This window comes from Scophthalmus maximus, chromosome 7, assembly GCF_022379125.1.
Source record: "Scophthalmus maximus strain ysfricsl-2021 chromosome 7, ASM2237912v1, whole genome shotgun sequence".
Classification (NCBI taxonomy): Eukaryota; Metazoa; Chordata; class Actinopteri; order Pleuronectiformes; family Scophthalmidae; genus Scophthalmus; species Scophthalmus maximus.
In genome coordinates this window covers 2,203,971-2,221,060 of record NC_061521.1, presented here as the reverse complement: position 1 = coordinate 2,221,060, position 17,090 = coordinate 2,203,971, and the positions used below count along the sequence as shown (strand labels likewise).

The window sequence follows — 17,090 nt, the reverse complement described above, 5'->3', positions numbered from 1 at the left end:
TGATCGTATGAATATGAATTACTCTGATTAGCAGGTAAAAGTCATGTGATGGACTCTGTCTTGGTTTCATGCTCTGCTGAATTCACAATGCTGAGATCAGTTGGTATGAAAATAAATAGCTTTATAAATGATTGCAGGTTTATTAAACTTATAAATAATATTTTGATTGTTCACATTAGTAAATAACGAGACAGGATCACTAAAATACTTTTTAAATTCGGTTTAAAGTGCTTAAAACAGCAACAATGATCTATTCATTAATTTGCTCTGTTTGTTGTTTTTCTTTTCTTTTCACCCTGTGATTTGCTGATTATAAATAGTAAATTTTCTGCTGGCCGCATTGAGCCATGGTTTTTACTGTTTCATTTCCTCACACATTGAAAGAATCCTTCAGTCATTCAAATCTTACTAAACATTACAACGAAACATCTGTACAATTAGCACACTGGTACACATTTTGGGCTTTTATCTGACATACTTGTGCAGCACAATGGGCCCTGGATCTAACAATGGTTAAGGTTAAATAGCTTGGCTCCATTTGGAAAAGAAATGAGAGAAGTAAACAAGTATAGTAAAACAATTGTTTGACTGTCGTCAGTGTCTTGATGCATTTGTGAAGCTCTCTGTTTTCATGCAGATCCTCTTGCTGTTGTACACACATTGACCCACAGACCCCTTTGTTACACTCTCTAGGACTTTGCCTTGTTGCCTGAGAAAGACAAGACGCTCCTCGTGGAGGGCGGGGTAACCCTCAGCGGAGGTCAAAGGGCTCGTCTCGGCCTGGCCAGGTACTTCCTCTCTCACCTGAGCGCCTGTCAGCGCTCCTCACTCACCCCCTTGTCTGTCAATGCAGACGACCACATCTGATTCCTTATAATTGGTGCCTTTGTTTTGTCATGTCCTTAATTAAGGCAGAGCTCTACAACAAGCATTTGGTTTTCCTGATAAAAACCGACGTGTGTTCACTCCTCAGCCTGATTAAACATTAGAGGTCTGGATACACATTAAAGTTCCCAATAGATACATTCAGATCATTAATATCCAGACCATAATTGTATTCCCACTGTACAGAATCATAAGCTCCCAAAGCTGATAACAATAACCGATTATTCTTATCTTGTGGTTGTCTGACTGCTCTAATGACTGTTTTGTGGTCTCACTTTTTAATGATGAGTGCTTTCTACGTTCGCACTACAGATTTATTACTCCATTAACTCTCTGCGTGGATTAGTCCGACTCTCATGTTCCCATGCATTATTTATTGATTTAAAGTCCCCGCATCAGTTTACAGGCCCTCGCTGCTTTTGGCATCTGTCATCACTGTAAATATTAGCTGGTATTGATTTATGTCCACAGGGACCTCATTTACACTCTTTTGATGAGGTTTTCCTGTCTTTCGCTTTCTGTCTATTGCTTTGTCATGCCCCTTTATTCTCTTTCTTCACAACTTTTTTGTGTTTTCTCCCTTAGAGCTGTGTACAAAGATGCCGACCTCTACCTGCTGGATGCACCTTTCACCCACCTGGACATCGTGACAGAGAAAGAGATCTTTGAGAAGTGTGTATCCCAACAGAGAGTCTTTCATGTGGGGGAGGTGGGAGGCGGGTGTGGTTGAGCCAAAGTTTAAGCTCAAGGTTATCTCTTCAACTGTTTTACTGTGGTGATTTACACTGTAACCTTCTCAGGAAATAGGATTTTAAAAAATATATGTATTTTCATGTATAAGTCAAGGCCATAAGTTGAGCAAAAAAAATAATTTCAAAGGGGAAAAGCAATCAAACTCAAACTTGCTGAACATTTTGGGTAAAATTATGGATTTGCCTAGATTTAGTGATGATCCCAAAGTAACTGGTTATTCACACCAAAAGCTGTTACTCTAGCTTACTTACGTAGTTTGATAGTACAAAAAATAAATATGTAAAAGTTGAGACTAGAGATGATCTTTTCTTGACATTTTCTCTGTTTTCTGAACCACTACACAGATGCATCTGTAAACTTATGGCCTCCAAGTCTCGCATCGTGGTCACCAGCAAGTTGGAGCATCTAAAACGAGCAGACAAAATCCTCCTGCTGCACAATGGTGACTGCTACTTCTACGGCACCTTCTCAGAGCTGCAGGCCCAGCGCCCAGACTTCAGCTCCCTCCTCCTCGGCCTTGAAGCTTACGACAACATGAACGCAGACCGGCGCAGCTCCATTCTCACAGAAACTCTCCGCAGGGTCTCCATCGACGAAACCGCCGGCTTCCGAGGTCCAGAGCCAATTCGACAGTCGTTCCGCCAGCCGCCGCCTCCAATTTCTGGATCTCAAGGACATCCTGTCGGTGATGGCTACCCAGAAAAACGCAAACAGTCGCTCATCCTTAGCCCACTGGCAGCTGCCCGCAAGTTCTCCTTCATTGGGAACTCCCAACAGACTTTAAATACACCACAGTCCACGACAATAGAGGACGGGGTTCGAGAATTTTCAGAGAGGAAATTCTCTGTCGTGCCCGAGGATGATCAAGTAGAGGAGGTGCTCCCTCGGGGTAACATGTACCACCATGGGTTGCAGCACCTCAACGGTCAGAGGCGCCAGTCTGTCCTGGCATTCATCACCAATGCACAGGGTCAAGAGCGGAGAGAGCAGATTCAGTCGTCCTTCAGAAGAAAGCTGTCCATAACACCGCAGTGCGATCTGGCATCTGAGCTGGACATTTACGCCCGCCGCTTATCCAAGGACAGCGTTTATGACATTAGTGAGGAAGTGGATGAAGAAGACATGGAGGTAGAATCTTCTTCAAGGCATATTAGAGTAGATTAAGTTGATTTTCTTTTATGTTTAGACTTTCACTTTCACTTTTTCACCTTTTTATTTTCAAGATCTTGCAAATACCCACTAAATGTAATTTAAGTTTCCTGGACTTTTAGGGGAATTGCTGTTAGGTCTGTCTGTCTGTTTGTTACGAACAATTCTGTTTCTTCACAGCAATGCTTCGCAGATGAACGTGAGAACATCTTTGAAACTACCTCATGGAGCACTTACCTACGCTACATCACCGCCAATAAGAGCTTAGTCTACGTCCTCATCTTCATCGTCTTTGTCTTCGTGATTGAGGTTAAACCACATCCTTTGTTTGTTTTTTGTTTTTTTAAGTTATGTCTACTTAATAAGCATTAATTATTTGTCTTTCCTCTTTCCACCAATAGGTTGCTGGTTCAGTCATTGGTATTTTCCTCATTACTGAGTAGGTGTTATGTTTCGTGACATTGTGTTGTTCCAGTCTGTAGTTTTTAACACATGGGTTCAGGATGTTTTAATGAGTATAATTTTCAATCAAATTGATTTGTCGGTAGCTATAACCATTATACGAAAAGAGGCAGAGTTTATCCTCTTCTACATGACGATATGTTTAAGTCATAATTGTTATATATTCAAAAATATGGTTTAAGGTTCAAGTAAATACCTAATTGGTCATTTTGAAGATTCCTTATAAAGGAGTTATATTATGCTGTATATCTCTCCTGGCTGGCAGAGCTGTGGTGAATTTCTGTGCCTGTTCTCAGTCTAACCTTCAGTCCGGGTTTTCATTTCCAATCTTTTGTTCTGTTCTACCAGGAAGATCCACAGGGACAGCGCCAACCCGTCCTCACCCAACTACATCAGTGAGCAGCACCCCAACGCCTCGTCGCCCCCCGTCCACCTGGCGGTCATCTACACACCCACCAGTGCTTACTACATCATCTACATCTATGTGGCCACATCGGAGAGTGTGCTGGCCTTGGGATTCTTCAGGGGTCTCCCATTAGTGCACACGTTACTCACCGTGTCCAAAAGACTGCACGAACAGATGTTTAGCGCTGTGCTGCGAGCCCCCATGGCTGTTCTCAACACTATGAAGACAGGTGCTTTTCTCAGTATTTGAAAGGCTTTTCTGTTTGGTTATACAAGGCAAAGAAAACTACAAAAATACTATACATAATACATAATATTATACATGTTTTATCCCTGATATCCACCTGTTTTTGTGTGTAGAACTACAGCTTTTCAGCCATATTGAATGTAGTTTTTAACTACAGTGCCTTTTAACTTTTTTTTGTCCTCTCCCAGGCCGAATCATGAACAGATTCACCAAGGACATGGCCACCATAGATGACATGCTGCCCCTGGTGCTCTTCGACCTCATACAGGTATTTCACCAACACATAATGTAACATCCCCCAGGAAAATAGTAAGGATGCATTACATAACTCGCTTGTTGTACACTTGATGTAAATACATACGCAGGGTTATATCTGCTGTTAAACTCGATATCTGATTGTTGTCATTTTTTTCCCCTGTCACCAGCTGACATTGATTGTTACGGGTGCCATCTTCACTGTGGCCATCATGCGGCCGTACATCTTTATCGCTGCCATCCCATTGGCTGTCATTTTTGTTATCCTTAGGAAGTACTTCCTACGAACTGGACAGCAACTCAAACTACTGGAGGCTGAAGGTGAGCTTGAGGCCACTGAGTAAGTGTCTGAATGTCTGGATTGAAGTATTTTTGTCTTTTTTAAATTGTGTATTTGCATGGCAACCCAGTGTGTGCTTGCGATCGCTACCTCTAAAAGGGAAGATGAACTAAGTTAAATTACTTTTTTATTTTTCTTCTGTTCCACAACATAATGTGAGTTAGAGTCTAGGAGGACAACACAAAGAGAACAGATCAGCAGAAGATACAATCGTGAAATGGCAAATATTTAGGAAGAGTACAAGTGAAAACATGATGGGAAAACCAATAGAGGGAACAGAGGAAGTGAGGCAGTGGAGGCAATCGCCACACTCATCATAACTGCCCATCAGCAGGCGGAGCTGGGGGATGGCCCAGGGCCAGGGGGGGCGAGGTCATGCAGAAAAACAAAAACATTACAGAGGAAGGGCTTCAGGAGAGGATGGATGGGCTCCCTCAGAGGGGACAGAGCAGTTACAAGAAGTATATAAAAGAAGTTATCTTCAATCAGCAAAGTGTTGTGAAAGGAATTACCATATTTCTGAAGGCTTTTACCTGTTAGACATTTGTCTTTGGATGTTCAGTCATCAGGGAAATGAAGTAATGAGAGGAATCAGGAGATGGTGAGGTTAAGAGTTGATTTACCACTGTATCAGCATTACTTATAGGACATGTTGTTGACACTCATTAAGGTCTAATGGCACTTATGGGGTCAAATCTGCAGGTCTGCGTTTGTGTTTTAAACCAACAGGCCGAGAGAAATTAGTCTTTTTATTCAGCACTGTTTTGCAGAAAGGATCAGTCTGGTAAGAAAAGTGGCACAGAAGCTGCTCCAACCAGTTTTTTTAAATCAATGTTTGTAACTGGTAAGGGCCAGTGTTTGTGCAGGTTTCCAGAGGTCTTAAAGCCATTGAATTGTCTCATCAGACCTAAGAAGGTATTAACCTTTCTTATATTTAATTTTAAATATGTCTGCTTCCTGCCAACTTGTTTTTGGACATTTTTCAGTATGAACACACATCTTGTCAGGCCCAGTAGTCTTCACGGCCCGGTCCTAATGAGGCGAAATGTCATTCTCTTTTAGGTTAGGAGTAAAGTTTGGATTGAGAGTAAGATTAGGGTTATACATGATATGTTTATGTCCACGATGAATGGAAATCATTGCGATGTCGAATGTTTGTCAACCACATGTAATATAATAGGTAACGTGATCTCCCTTTCATGGTAAGACAACGTAGAATAACAAGATGCCAAAAAGTGACGTGCTTTAGAGCACAGCACGAGTTTAGATTTATTTCAGTTGAATGTCGGATTCAATTTCAGTTATTCTGCTCCAGAAAAACAGCCAAGACCCATGTTTGTAAAGTCAGAGGATGAGAAAACGGGTCAGTGGACTGCTGCTGAACATGCCGCTCTGTTTTTTTTCATTTATTTTTTTGGACTTCCCTGCTCTGCTCTCAATTCTGTCACCGAGTGTGTGTTTGGGTGGTGATGGCAAGGTTTTTTCCGGAGCAGCTGAGAGCACGGTGGGGTCAGAGAAATGAGCCGAGCAGGGATTTCCTCCAACCCCATCCTGGTGTCGCTCCCTCTAGTGTCGCCCGCAGCATGTCAGACAAAGTTATTGTGGAAATTACAGTGGAAATTATGCGTATTAGTCACTAAAGTATTTATTAGAAGGTTCTGTTTACATGAAGTGCTGTGTCGGTGTCTCACTAAACAGGATTAGTGTGCACAGACAAGATTTGAAAAGATAGCAAGTTTAATGCTTGTAAGACAAGTAACATGTAATGTAAACAGTTTCATGTCACTAAATGCCTCTTAGCAGAACGCATGACCTTTTTAATCACATTATGAAACTATTAACACGTTGCAGTGGACTGTCCCACCAATGTGAATGCAAACACAAAGCAAATAAGCACTCAGCTTTAACGTTTCTCTCCTCACATTTATATTCTTTTCTGATCAGGGGAGACTCGATATATGATTTTTAGAACTGAGGTATGAGTAAAATACGGTTCCTTTGACACTGAAAATTATTGGGAAATCTTAAATTAAAGTGGAAATCTCCACTTAACTGATCACGTTATTTCATTAAAACAAGAATGTAAAAAATTTGTGTTGATTTTAAAGATCCACTGAGTTTAATCTAAATGTAGCAATAGTTGGCTCACATTGGAAGTTGAAGAAATTCTGATTATTATATGATCTCAACACATTCACGTTTGGCTACCTTTACCTTAAGTTACTTAATGCAATTAGTGGTGGCTGCCCATGGAAGTCAGCTATCTACTCTGGGAGTGTTAGTGTGTTGTTCCTTGCTCATTGAGCACCAGCCAAGTCTCTCTGTTAGCAACCCTTTTTTTTTAACCATCATCCTGTATTTTCTGTCATGCCTCATCTGTCTCCCTCCCTATAAATCTCATGATTGATGAAGCGAAATCACCCAAATTAGTTTTCCCTGTCTGCCATCTGACGCAGGTTCCCTGTCCAAGCAACAAAACAAATGTTTTTTGTACCAAAGTACTTTGCCTCTCCTACTTTTGTTCTTTTTCCTCCATCACATGTGTATCATTACCTGTAATCTGAGCCCCTTTAGTTCACTTGGAAAATATAGAACCTTTTTTACACTGTTGGATTAAAACCTCAATGTGTTTTAAGATGTGCCCCCTCTCCTCCTGCAGCTCGTAGCCCCATCTTCTCCCACCTCATCATCTCACTGAAGGGCTTATGGACAATTCGGGCGTTCGGGCGTCAAACCTACTTCGAAACGCTGTTCCACAAGGCGCTGAACACTCACACAGCCACCTGGTTCCACTACCTGGCAACGCTGCGATGGTTCCTTTTCCGCTGCGACATTATCTTCGTCCTGTTCTTCAGTGCGGCTGCCTTCATCGCTGTGGGAACCAACCGTGAGTGATGGGATGACTGGGGGTAGGACTCCTAGGGGGGAAAAACAAACTTGTTCAATAAAAGGTGCAGCTGAAGTTTCATGTTGAGTTCGAGCCAATGAAGTATTTACATATGTCAGATACCAGTGAGAGTAGAGAGTAAAACGTGTTTTATTAACACTTTTTTGACTTACACGAGTGACTTGTCCATAACCAGTCCTCACTTGTATCTGCTGATGAAATCCAACTGAGCACCATGAGAGCATGAGATCCCATTGGTCCACTTTAGAAATGCGAGTCTCTGTGAACAACGACTTGACCAAAATCAAATCAAAGAGCCAATGTGTAATGACGACGCAATAAGGTATGAAGTATTGTTGTTGCACGACTGGAATTGTGAGCAAGAACATCTTGAAATTCCACTCGGCGAGTTAATAAACACCTCATAATTTCCACTGGGCCCCTCAAGTGAAGAAGCCTCGGTCTTATCAGTGTGCTACAGTTTGTAGAGTCAGATATCAGGATCATAACAGGACGGTTTGTCTGCGAAGACTAATCAACACTGTCGGAATGCCACCGGATAAAATGTCATGTACAAAAGGAAGCATGTGTTTGTTTAATTAAATGAATGGGAAGCACAAGTACACGTGCACACGCCAGTAGCGCTGTTGCGTCATAGCCTGTGTTTATGTTGAGAGCAGATCTAAGGGTCATTTCACATCTCATTAGTTTCCAATAGGGCATGCAGCCGAGCTGCAATACCTGAGTGCTGCTCTGACATCAGGGAGAACGGCTTCTGTGGGACAGTACCAATGTGTGTGTGTGTGTGTGTGTGTGTGTGTGTGTGTGTGTGTGTGTGTGTGTGTGTGTGTGTGTGTGTGTGTGTGTGTGTGTGTGTGTGTGTGTGTGTGTGTGTGTGTGTGTGTGTGTGTGTGTGTGTGTGTGTGTGTGTGTGTGTGTGTGTTTTTCACTCTGCAGAAGATAAACCAGGGGAGATTGGCATCATTGTGGCCCTGGCGATGCTCATCCTTGGGACTTTCCAATGGGCTGTCATCACCAGCATCACTGTAGATGGATTGGTATGTGTGACACACACACACACACAGTGAGAGAGCTATCATTGTTTGTATCAGGGTAGTAAGACCAGACTGGCATTAAAATACCACGCAGCCAATGGCCAGTCAAGAGTGCATCAAATACTACAACACACAGATTAGAGGATGTATGGCTTTGGGGGTTTTTTTCACACTTGCGTCTGCAACCGAATCTATTCAGCTGGTCCAGCGTGTTTCTGCCCATCTGGTGTTCAACCTTCCAAAATGTTCCCACAACACTCCACTTAAGCCGCTCATTACACTGACTCCCCGTCGAAGTTCGGATACAGTTCACGTACAGTTTTTGACGTTGAAATCGTTGCACCAGACACACTCATGATGATTGTCTGTCCCGTCATAAAGAGGTTTCTGTGGTCCCGACTGATGTTAGGACAGCAGTGTCACTGTACATCTGTTGCTGCAAACTGAAGTCCCACCTTTTCCACACATCACAACCTTTGCCTTGCTTTGACATGGGTCGGTAAGCTTCAGGTGACGAGAGTGTGAAGGGCCGTCTCATTTTCTTCTTGATCTAGGTAACGAGTTGATATGGCTTTACCGCCCCTACCATTATTCACAGGGTACTGAGGAGGCCGAGGCTAAAAGAAAGAATATGGGCAACTGCAGGTGAAGACCATGTTGTGCTCTTTGAAACCTGTTTGTACCCATCCAGTGGTTGTTTTCCCCACAACTTTCATTAGTGGAGCTGACAGTGCTGACTATCACAGTGCAGAATATTTTTGTACAACGCACACACACACACACACACACACACACACACACACACACACACACACACACACACACTACAATGACAACACAAGCACCTACTAAAATATAGATGAAAAGTACGTATAGTTTCCTTTTGCTGGAACATTGCCAAGAAAAATGTTGTTAGTGTTCTGAGAGCGTATATTGCTGATGTCTCACTTTCTCACATCTTTATTTAGCTAAAGATGCAGGAGATATATTGTAACACAAAGGAACTGGATAGTGACAGTATGATGGATCCAATACACCGAAAAAAAGTCTTAGTATAGAGTTAATTTTGTTTAGTACAATATTTCAGTCAAAAAAGAGATTTACTGTGTACAATAGGATATAGACAAGCTATTGAATGCAACATAAAAGGTGATAATTGATTTTGTCCTTGATCTGCAGTCATAAAAGAGTCAAATTGTGACACACAGTTTCTGATATCTGTCCTGAACCCAGCAGTAATTTGTATTTACACTTGACAAATCCCAGCCCCTCACAGTTCCCATCCCCTCTCGCCTCCTCTCAGATGCGCTCGGTGGACCGGGTGTTCAGATTCATCGACCTGCCGTCAGAAGAGCTGCTCCCTGGAAAGTCTGGTGGTAAAGGGGGCCCTGATCTCATCATCGACAACCCCCACGCTCTGGACTGCTGGCCCAACCGCGGCCAGATGGACGTCCAGGGCCTCACTGCCAAATACACTGAGGCCGGACGCACCATCCTCAACGACATCTCCTTCTCTGTGGACGGGGGTCAGAGCGTAAGTCCTGAGTGAGGGGTGTGTGTGTTCGGGGGGGATTTTAATGAAATTTGGCAGAGTGATCCATGTTAACTGTGCTTTATTGGATTTTCGATCATCAAAGCACTGTTTGTCCCACAAGGGGTAGGTCATAGCAAGGTCATAGTGAGGTCAAAGAGAGGTTGTGACAAGGTGTTAACACAAAATATTACAGCTATATTTACAGCTTTAAACATGTTAACACTGGACCACATAGCTGTCAGTTCTCTTGAGCTCTGAGTGTTTCACCAACTTTCAGTTCATTGCTTTGATTTTCTATCTGCAACTTTACTGTTTTATTTCCGTTTCAATGTGTCAAAGTTTCATTTCCAGAGCCATTAGCTGGTTACAGTAAAGAACTGATAAGAACTGTAAGCACAAAGGCATTCCTTTCTTCAACAGTTAATTATGGAAACAGATCTATAAGAGCAATAAAAAAGTCAGTATGTTACTCCTCACCTGTTTGATGTGTAAAAGGTAGCAGATTATTGATAATGTTTGTATTCACAGCCTGTCCTTTTCTCTAAAGTTACCAAAAGTTTTTTATTTGTATGTATTAATATACAGATGACAAAATGACAGCACAAACAGCACTGTACTTCAGATGTAACGTTCAGTAGAAAGAGCAGGAATTGTGCAATATCAGATTTCTCTCTGTCTCTGCTCCTGTCAGAAATCATAATGAGTATGAGCTCCTCATAATGAATCACGGAGGACGGCAGAGCTCAGTAAGTGACTGTACTGCACTTCAGCCTCATCCCATTAGCTGCTCTACAGCCTCCTGACAAAGTAGATGATTGTTGCCACAAGGCCGAAGTATGAAGGACAGAAGTGATTCAAGGCAGCAGTTCCTTTTGCAATGGTTGTATCCATATGCACTACATACAGTACAGTATGTTTCTATACAAAGTTTTGTAGGTATACTTACTTATAGTAGATACAGTAGATGCATGCACATGAGGAAACCAGACACAGAATGTAATAATGAACTGTGAATGGGTTCATTAAGCAATTAACTGAGGTAATTAACTGATAAGCTAGAAATGAGATGATCTGATGATCAGTTTCTGTTCTGCATGTGTGTGTGTGTGTGTGGCTGTGTAGGTGGGGCTGCTGGGTCGCACCGGGTCGGGGAAGAGCACCCTGCTGTCCGCGCTGCTGCGTCTTGCCTCCACCGAAGGAGAAATCTCCATCGACGGCGTGTCCTGGAGCTCCGTCTCCCTGCACACCTGGAGGAAGGCCTTTGGCGTGGTGCCCCAGGTACTGTACACCCTCAAATGCCGAGCTGCTTTTCAGCAAGGCACATGCCCGTCGGTTCAAATTAAGTCTAGGGAGAAAATCTTGACAGATAGGTTTGTACAAGGGGGGAAATGCCATTTTGAAGTTGAAGTTTCAAATTCCACTGGTTTGTTTTTAAGATACCATATTTAATCTGCATTATTTTAGATGATAGACTTGTCCAAGTCTATTTATATTGGTGTAGTGTCAATTGAGAAGCTTATGTCAAAAAATAAGAAACAAATTTATTAAAACCTAAAAATGGTTGGAGACTGACATCTGAAGAAAATCATACTTCTGCGTGATAGGATTAAAAATACTTTTAATGTGTTTGTTTTGAACAATTGTGATGTTTCATTTTGCCCAACAAATATGACCGTGATTCTGTTCAAGTTGTCAAAATATTTCAGACATAAAAATATGTGCATTAAACGGAAAATACTTAATTACTTGCTTTTGTAATCCGAAGGATTGCACTCTACAGTTTTTCAAGGTACAGTAGGTACCTCTATGATCCAATCTGTGGACTATGACATGTGAACGGTGTCTGTGGTCTTTATTGGATAGAAAGTCTTTATTCTGACCGGAACCTTCCGGATGAACCTGGACCCACACGGGCGCCACAGCGACGAGGAGCTGTGGAGGGTGGCGGAGGAGGTGAGTCCCTGTTCATCCTCACTGTACAATATTTTACTATTATGGATGTGAATCGATAAATTAGTATGTAAGTCTGTTCTACCAACATGTTTTTAATTCGATTTAGATTCATGCCTTTGTTTTTCTCTTCATGACACTTATCAGGGAAATGACATGCTGAAGGAGTATTTTACCATCTCGGTTGTTATTTTCATAGTTTTGCACCAAGCCTATTTTTCCATTGTCTTGTGCAGTCCAGTGATGGTAGGTTTCCCTGCATATATGTAATGATGTGACAAAAATATGTCTTGGTGTAGCAGGTATTTTGTAGGTACTACAACGACAGCAGCCATGAAGCTGCAGATCTCTTGTTTCACGCCCAGTGAAGTAAAATGTCCCTTGTGTCTTCAGGTGGGTCTCAAGTCGGTGATCGAGCAGTTTCCAGACAAGCTGGACTTTCAACTGGAGGACGGAGGTAATGTGTTGAGCAACGGACACAAACAGCTGCTTTGTCTCGCACGCTCCATCCTTAGCAAGGCCCGCATCCTGCTGCTGGACGAGCCCTCCGCCTACCTCGACCCCATGTTAGTATTAACGTTCTGTCTGTCTGTCTGTCTGTCTGTCTGTCTGTCTGTCTGTCACACCCGCCAGCCTGTTTGAGTCACTGGTCAAATCAAAAAGTGAAAACTCTGCAATTTGAAACCAGGCATGAGTAGAAGAAGAAACCAGGGTGCAAAGAAAGGCAAGCAGTTTAGATGAGATTTAGATTATAAAAAATAAAAACAGTAATCACAATATTATCATTCTATAAAAATATACTGTATCACCATTACATTCTATGGGAATTCAAAACATCCCAGCCTTCATTTCACACACACACATTCATTCTCATTACTCTTCAGACATTAAGGTCTGACATCAAGTGTAAAGGATTTCATATTTGAGTGCTCAGTAACCCCGGTAGATCTCCTTCGTGTCGCTGGTCATACAGAGTGAGAGCATTTAAAAAGGAGCATTGAGCTAGAAACACGTTCCCTTGGCGGCCTGCCACTGCTGCTGCAGTCTCTTTGACATTTGACTGCCTTTCCTGTGTGCTTTTCTCTACAGTAGGACACCCTAGAAGCTGTGATAAATAAAAGTTTAAGCGAGTGGCTCCTTACTGCTCAAGCAGACAAAAGTGATCTTGGATTTGGGTATTTCCTCTGCGTTTGTGACGTCCTGTACAGTTAGATCTCTGAAGCATGTGCCACGTTCCTGTCACTGCATATGGTGACAATCTCGAGTGTTTACAGTAACTCCCAATTATTATACGTGTGTGTGTTTGTAACCATATGTGCAGGGGGGGGTCATGATAGTAAATGAAGCATGTAATGATCTAATTTAACCCGAGGCCAGCACTGCCGCTCTTCCATGTCTGCTAAGCTAATGTGTTAGCAGTGGAGAGAGACGACCTTTGATGATGATGATGATGATGATGATGATGATGATGGTGTGTGTGTGTGTGTGTGTGTGTGTGTGTGTGTGTGTGTGTGTGTGTGTGTGTGTGTGTGTGTGTGTGTGTGTGTGTGTGTGTGTGTGTGTGTGTGTGTGTGTGTGTGTGTGTGTGTGTGTGTGTGTGTGTGTGTGTGTGTGTGTGTGTGTGTGTGTTTTTGAGCAGAACGTTACAGGTCCTGAGGAAGACACTGAAGCAGGCATTCTCCGGCTGTACCGTCATCCTCTCAGAGCACAGAGTGGAGCCGCTGCTGGAATGTCAGTCGTTCCTGGTGAGTTTTGGATGAAACGGGATTTTGCTTGGCGACATTCACTTTGTGTTCATTTTGGACAACTTCCTCAGAGAAGGTTTTCATCAACCTTTCAACGCTCAGTGTGGGATAGAGAAGCTGGTGAAACAATCAGCCTCTTATCAAATAATAAGAAAGAAACTGCCCACCATTCCCTTAGATCCATTGTGGGAGTCACTGTGACTAAGTTAGACAGATAAGATAGATGGATACTGTTTATGGATATAATAGATATTGTAGATCTGTAGTATCTTCAACTTATTGAATTTTAGTGAAATAAAGGTCAGAATGATAGCATCAGCAACACTTCATATCTTTGCCCTGGTCATCCAGGCACAGAGCCCCTGCAAGGGGGGCCCTGAGTGGATCTACTGTGACGAAAACAGTGGATGAGAACCGCAGATTACCGGTAACACGCGAACCATTTCTCCTTCCTCCCAACCTCCAGATGATCGAGGGCAGCTCCATGAAAACCTACGACTCCATCCAGAAACTCCTGAACGAGACGAGTCACATGAAACAGGCCATGAGCCCCGCCGACCGGCTCCGCCTCTTCCCCACGCTGCACCGCCTCAACTCCAGCAAGAGGGCGGCGCCGCAGAACACCAAGATCTCGTCCCTGCCGGAGGAGGCCGAGGACGAAGTCCAGGACACCCGTCTCTAACCGGCCAGATATATAAATACACACACATTTGAGTCAAAATAGCAAATAGTTAATATTTTTGAGCCATTATTCTCCAAATTACCTGTGAAACGGCATCTTAGTCATGATGGGACAGTAAAACTAAACTGAACCCAGATAGAAGGAAACTCAATTTACATCAGATCCTCGTCGAGTTACATGAAAAATGTAATCTGTAGAAAAATTCATTTACAAATCCAAAATTGGATTAATTTAGATGGATAAAACTGATAATTAGGACACTTCTAAAATACTACTGTTACAGAACGAGGATCATTTATTGACATAATTTTACAAATGGTAGCAGAAGTTTTGAACACAAATACATATCTGTAATAGTCTGAATGTCTGCTCACAGCTGTGTGTTTAATCTTAGATATGAATCAGGTGTAATGGACGACAGAAATCTAACTTCATATTTATTCACAGAACAGTTCTGTGTGACTTTGACCAACGAGCTGGATGCTGCAAGTCGAGACTATACACATTTGTTTCAATGTGGAAATGAGGTTGTGTGACAGCTGCTGAAAGTGCAGCAGCTGATGGTGTGAATCTGTAACTAAAGTAGAAAAATAGTGTTGAAACATTGCGCGCGCGTGCTGCAGGGAGAGCTCTGGACCAGACGGCGTTTGATTCCCCCGATGCGCGGAAGATAAAATCCTCCATGTACAGGGAACAGACAGTCGTAACACGTCAGTTGTGCTCACGACAACACACTCAGCCTGACTAACTGGACGCTCTGTAGTTAGACTAGTTCAAGTGCCTTTGCGGGTTTGTTCTGTCTGGGGCCAAAAACATGAATCTGCTCAAAGCATGAACAGCATCATAGTTAGGTTTTTTGGGGGGGGTTTTTGCATAATTGTTTAAAAACATGTTTCCTTGGTTAGGGTTAGGATGACTAAGAGAGCAGTTTCCTTTCTTTCCCTGGAGTCTGACCTGACAAAGCGGCAGCCACTGTACAAGTCTGATGTCTTGAATGAGGCAGATTGAAGCCTTCCGCCTTTGTACAATTAAATAGTAAATTTACTGTATTTAAATAGAGCTTTCCTAATCGACCACTTAATGTCACATTCACCCATTGAGCTTTTTCTGTCACATTCATTCAGGGTTGAGTGTCTTGCCCACGGACACATCCGCATTGGGACTGGGGCAAAGCAGGGATCGATGACTGACTCCACTCTCGATTCTGTGCTTGTGATGAGTCAATGTCGCCTTTTTCTGAGCTGTTACAATCAGCTTCAGGTAGCCAACAGGAAATAACAACAACATAAAAATGTTGGTGACTCCTCTGCTCAATTTGAAGCCACGTTGATACACAGGCCGCTGAATCTGAGCCCTTATCGTCAGTCGGATGAGTCACTGCACAGGGAGCACTTTTCAAGGGTTTCTATTGTCCGTCACTCATTCCTCTCGTTCAACAGATGCGTTTCCCTTTCATTATATTTTATTTTGTAACACAAAACTGTAGGAATACTGAAGTCCGCTGCCCCCGTTCTTTATTCCTGCTATAACCACAAAGTGCTGCTGCTGAGTTGTGAGTCCGTTGTTCTGCAGGATTGAGACTTGTACAGTGGCTTCGTTTGGATTGTCTGAGTATTCACTGTCTTTCAAGTCGGTCTGCCCCCGCAGTAAATTCACTGCCGTCAGCGCGCGCGCTGTTGGCTGATGCCACTAGCGAGTGATGACTCAGATACCCTTATTTTTCTATCTGTATGCACTTTAGAGACACCCCGAGGTACTCGTCACCTTCCAACTGTCAAACGAATAAATGTCGTACACCACCGCCAAGTAGAATTGTTGCTTTGAAAACAAATGATGCTTCTTACTTTAATTGTTCAACATCTACTACTTGATGAATTGATCGCCAGCAATTCATCAAAAAAATCAGTTTGAAGTCGTTCTGTTGTTTCAGAGCTGCTGCTGTACAAACAAAACACTTAGCTGGAAACTGGAATTCATTGTGACTCTTCCAACATCATGTTAGTCTTCTCTGGTTGAGGGAAGATGCTGTTGCTCCTTTCATACTGAATAATAGTTTTCTATGGCAGTGATGCAGAAAATGAAGGTACCGTGGAGAAATGCCTTGATATGTTAACTGTGACAGTTATGATATTTTTACAGTGTAATTTAAGAACAAAGCTGATTCTTACACATAGGAAAAAGGACGCGGATGTCCAAAAAATGTATAAATGTATTTGTTCAATCAACTATATTTCCAGTAAAACTTAAAGATTTTGAGAATTTGACTGTGGTTGTAAATCATTTGTCATTTTGTGCATCAATCACGTAAAAGGGAAATTCAGTTTTGTTTTCCCTTGTTAACAATGTGTCTGTGACCTGCAGATTCCTCCAGGAATACCTTTTATTAACATGCGCTATATGGCCACAAGTATGCAGACACCTTTACATATGTCTACATGCATTTGTGTCGACATACACCTTGTGCATGTCCAACAATTAGTCTCGAGCTGTCTGTGATTTCAAACATCGGTGTCAGAAACGAAACGCGTCGCTGACGTCTGTCTTTCAAACTTCATATTGAATAATGTTATGTTTTAATGCCGGGGCTGATCTGTGAATCAGAGAGCAGTTTTTTCCCATAATGTCACATTCCATTATGAGCTGTAAACAAATTCCATACAACAACTGTCAGTTTATAAAGGCAACAACTTACATTTTTGTATACTTATGTAATGTTTGTAGATTTTTCCAGCTGTGAGTTG

The 17,090-nt window shown here is 42.4% G+C and overlaps 1 protein-coding gene across 2 annotated transcripts in view; it reads left to right on the top strand.

Annotated features, from left to right (window-relative positions):
• The window catches only part of cftr (CF transmembrane conductance regulator), a 34,969-nt gene extending 18,356 nt beyond the window's left edge, over positions 1-16,613 (top strand). The window contains exons 12-27 of one of the 2 annotated variants that reach the window (XM_035641489.2): positions 694-788; positions 1,471-1,557; positions 1,983-2,766; positions 2,968-3,096; positions 3,189-3,226; positions 3,598-3,884; positions 4,090-4,169; positions 4,327-4,477; positions 7,156-7,383; positions 8,341-8,441; positions 9,742-9,972; positions 11,095-11,250; positions 11,836-11,925; positions 12,316-12,488; positions 13,562-13,667; positions 14,134-16,613. In XM_035641489.2, the coding sequence (XP_035497382.1) occupies positions 694-788; positions 1,471-1,557; positions 1,983-2,766; positions 2,968-3,096; positions 3,189-3,226; positions 3,598-3,884; positions 4,090-4,169; positions 4,327-4,477; positions 7,156-7,383; positions 8,341-8,441; positions 9,742-9,972; positions 11,095-11,250; positions 11,836-11,925; positions 12,316-12,488; positions 13,562-13,667; positions 14,134-14,349 (2,952 nt within the window). In that variant the 3' untranslated portion in view covers positions 14,350-16,613. Of the gene's footprint in view, positions 1-693; positions 789-1,470; positions 1,558-1,982; positions 2,767-2,967; positions 3,097-3,188; positions 3,227-3,597; positions 3,885-4,089; positions 4,170-4,326; positions 4,478-7,155; positions 7,384-8,340; positions 8,442-9,741; positions 9,973-10,663; positions 10,719-11,094; positions 11,251-11,835; positions 11,926-12,315; positions 12,489-13,561; positions 13,668-14,133 lie in introns of those variants that run through there. The other variant, XM_035641490.2, reaches the window with a different exon arrangement.
• Positions 16,614-17,090: the final 477 nt, after the last annotated feature.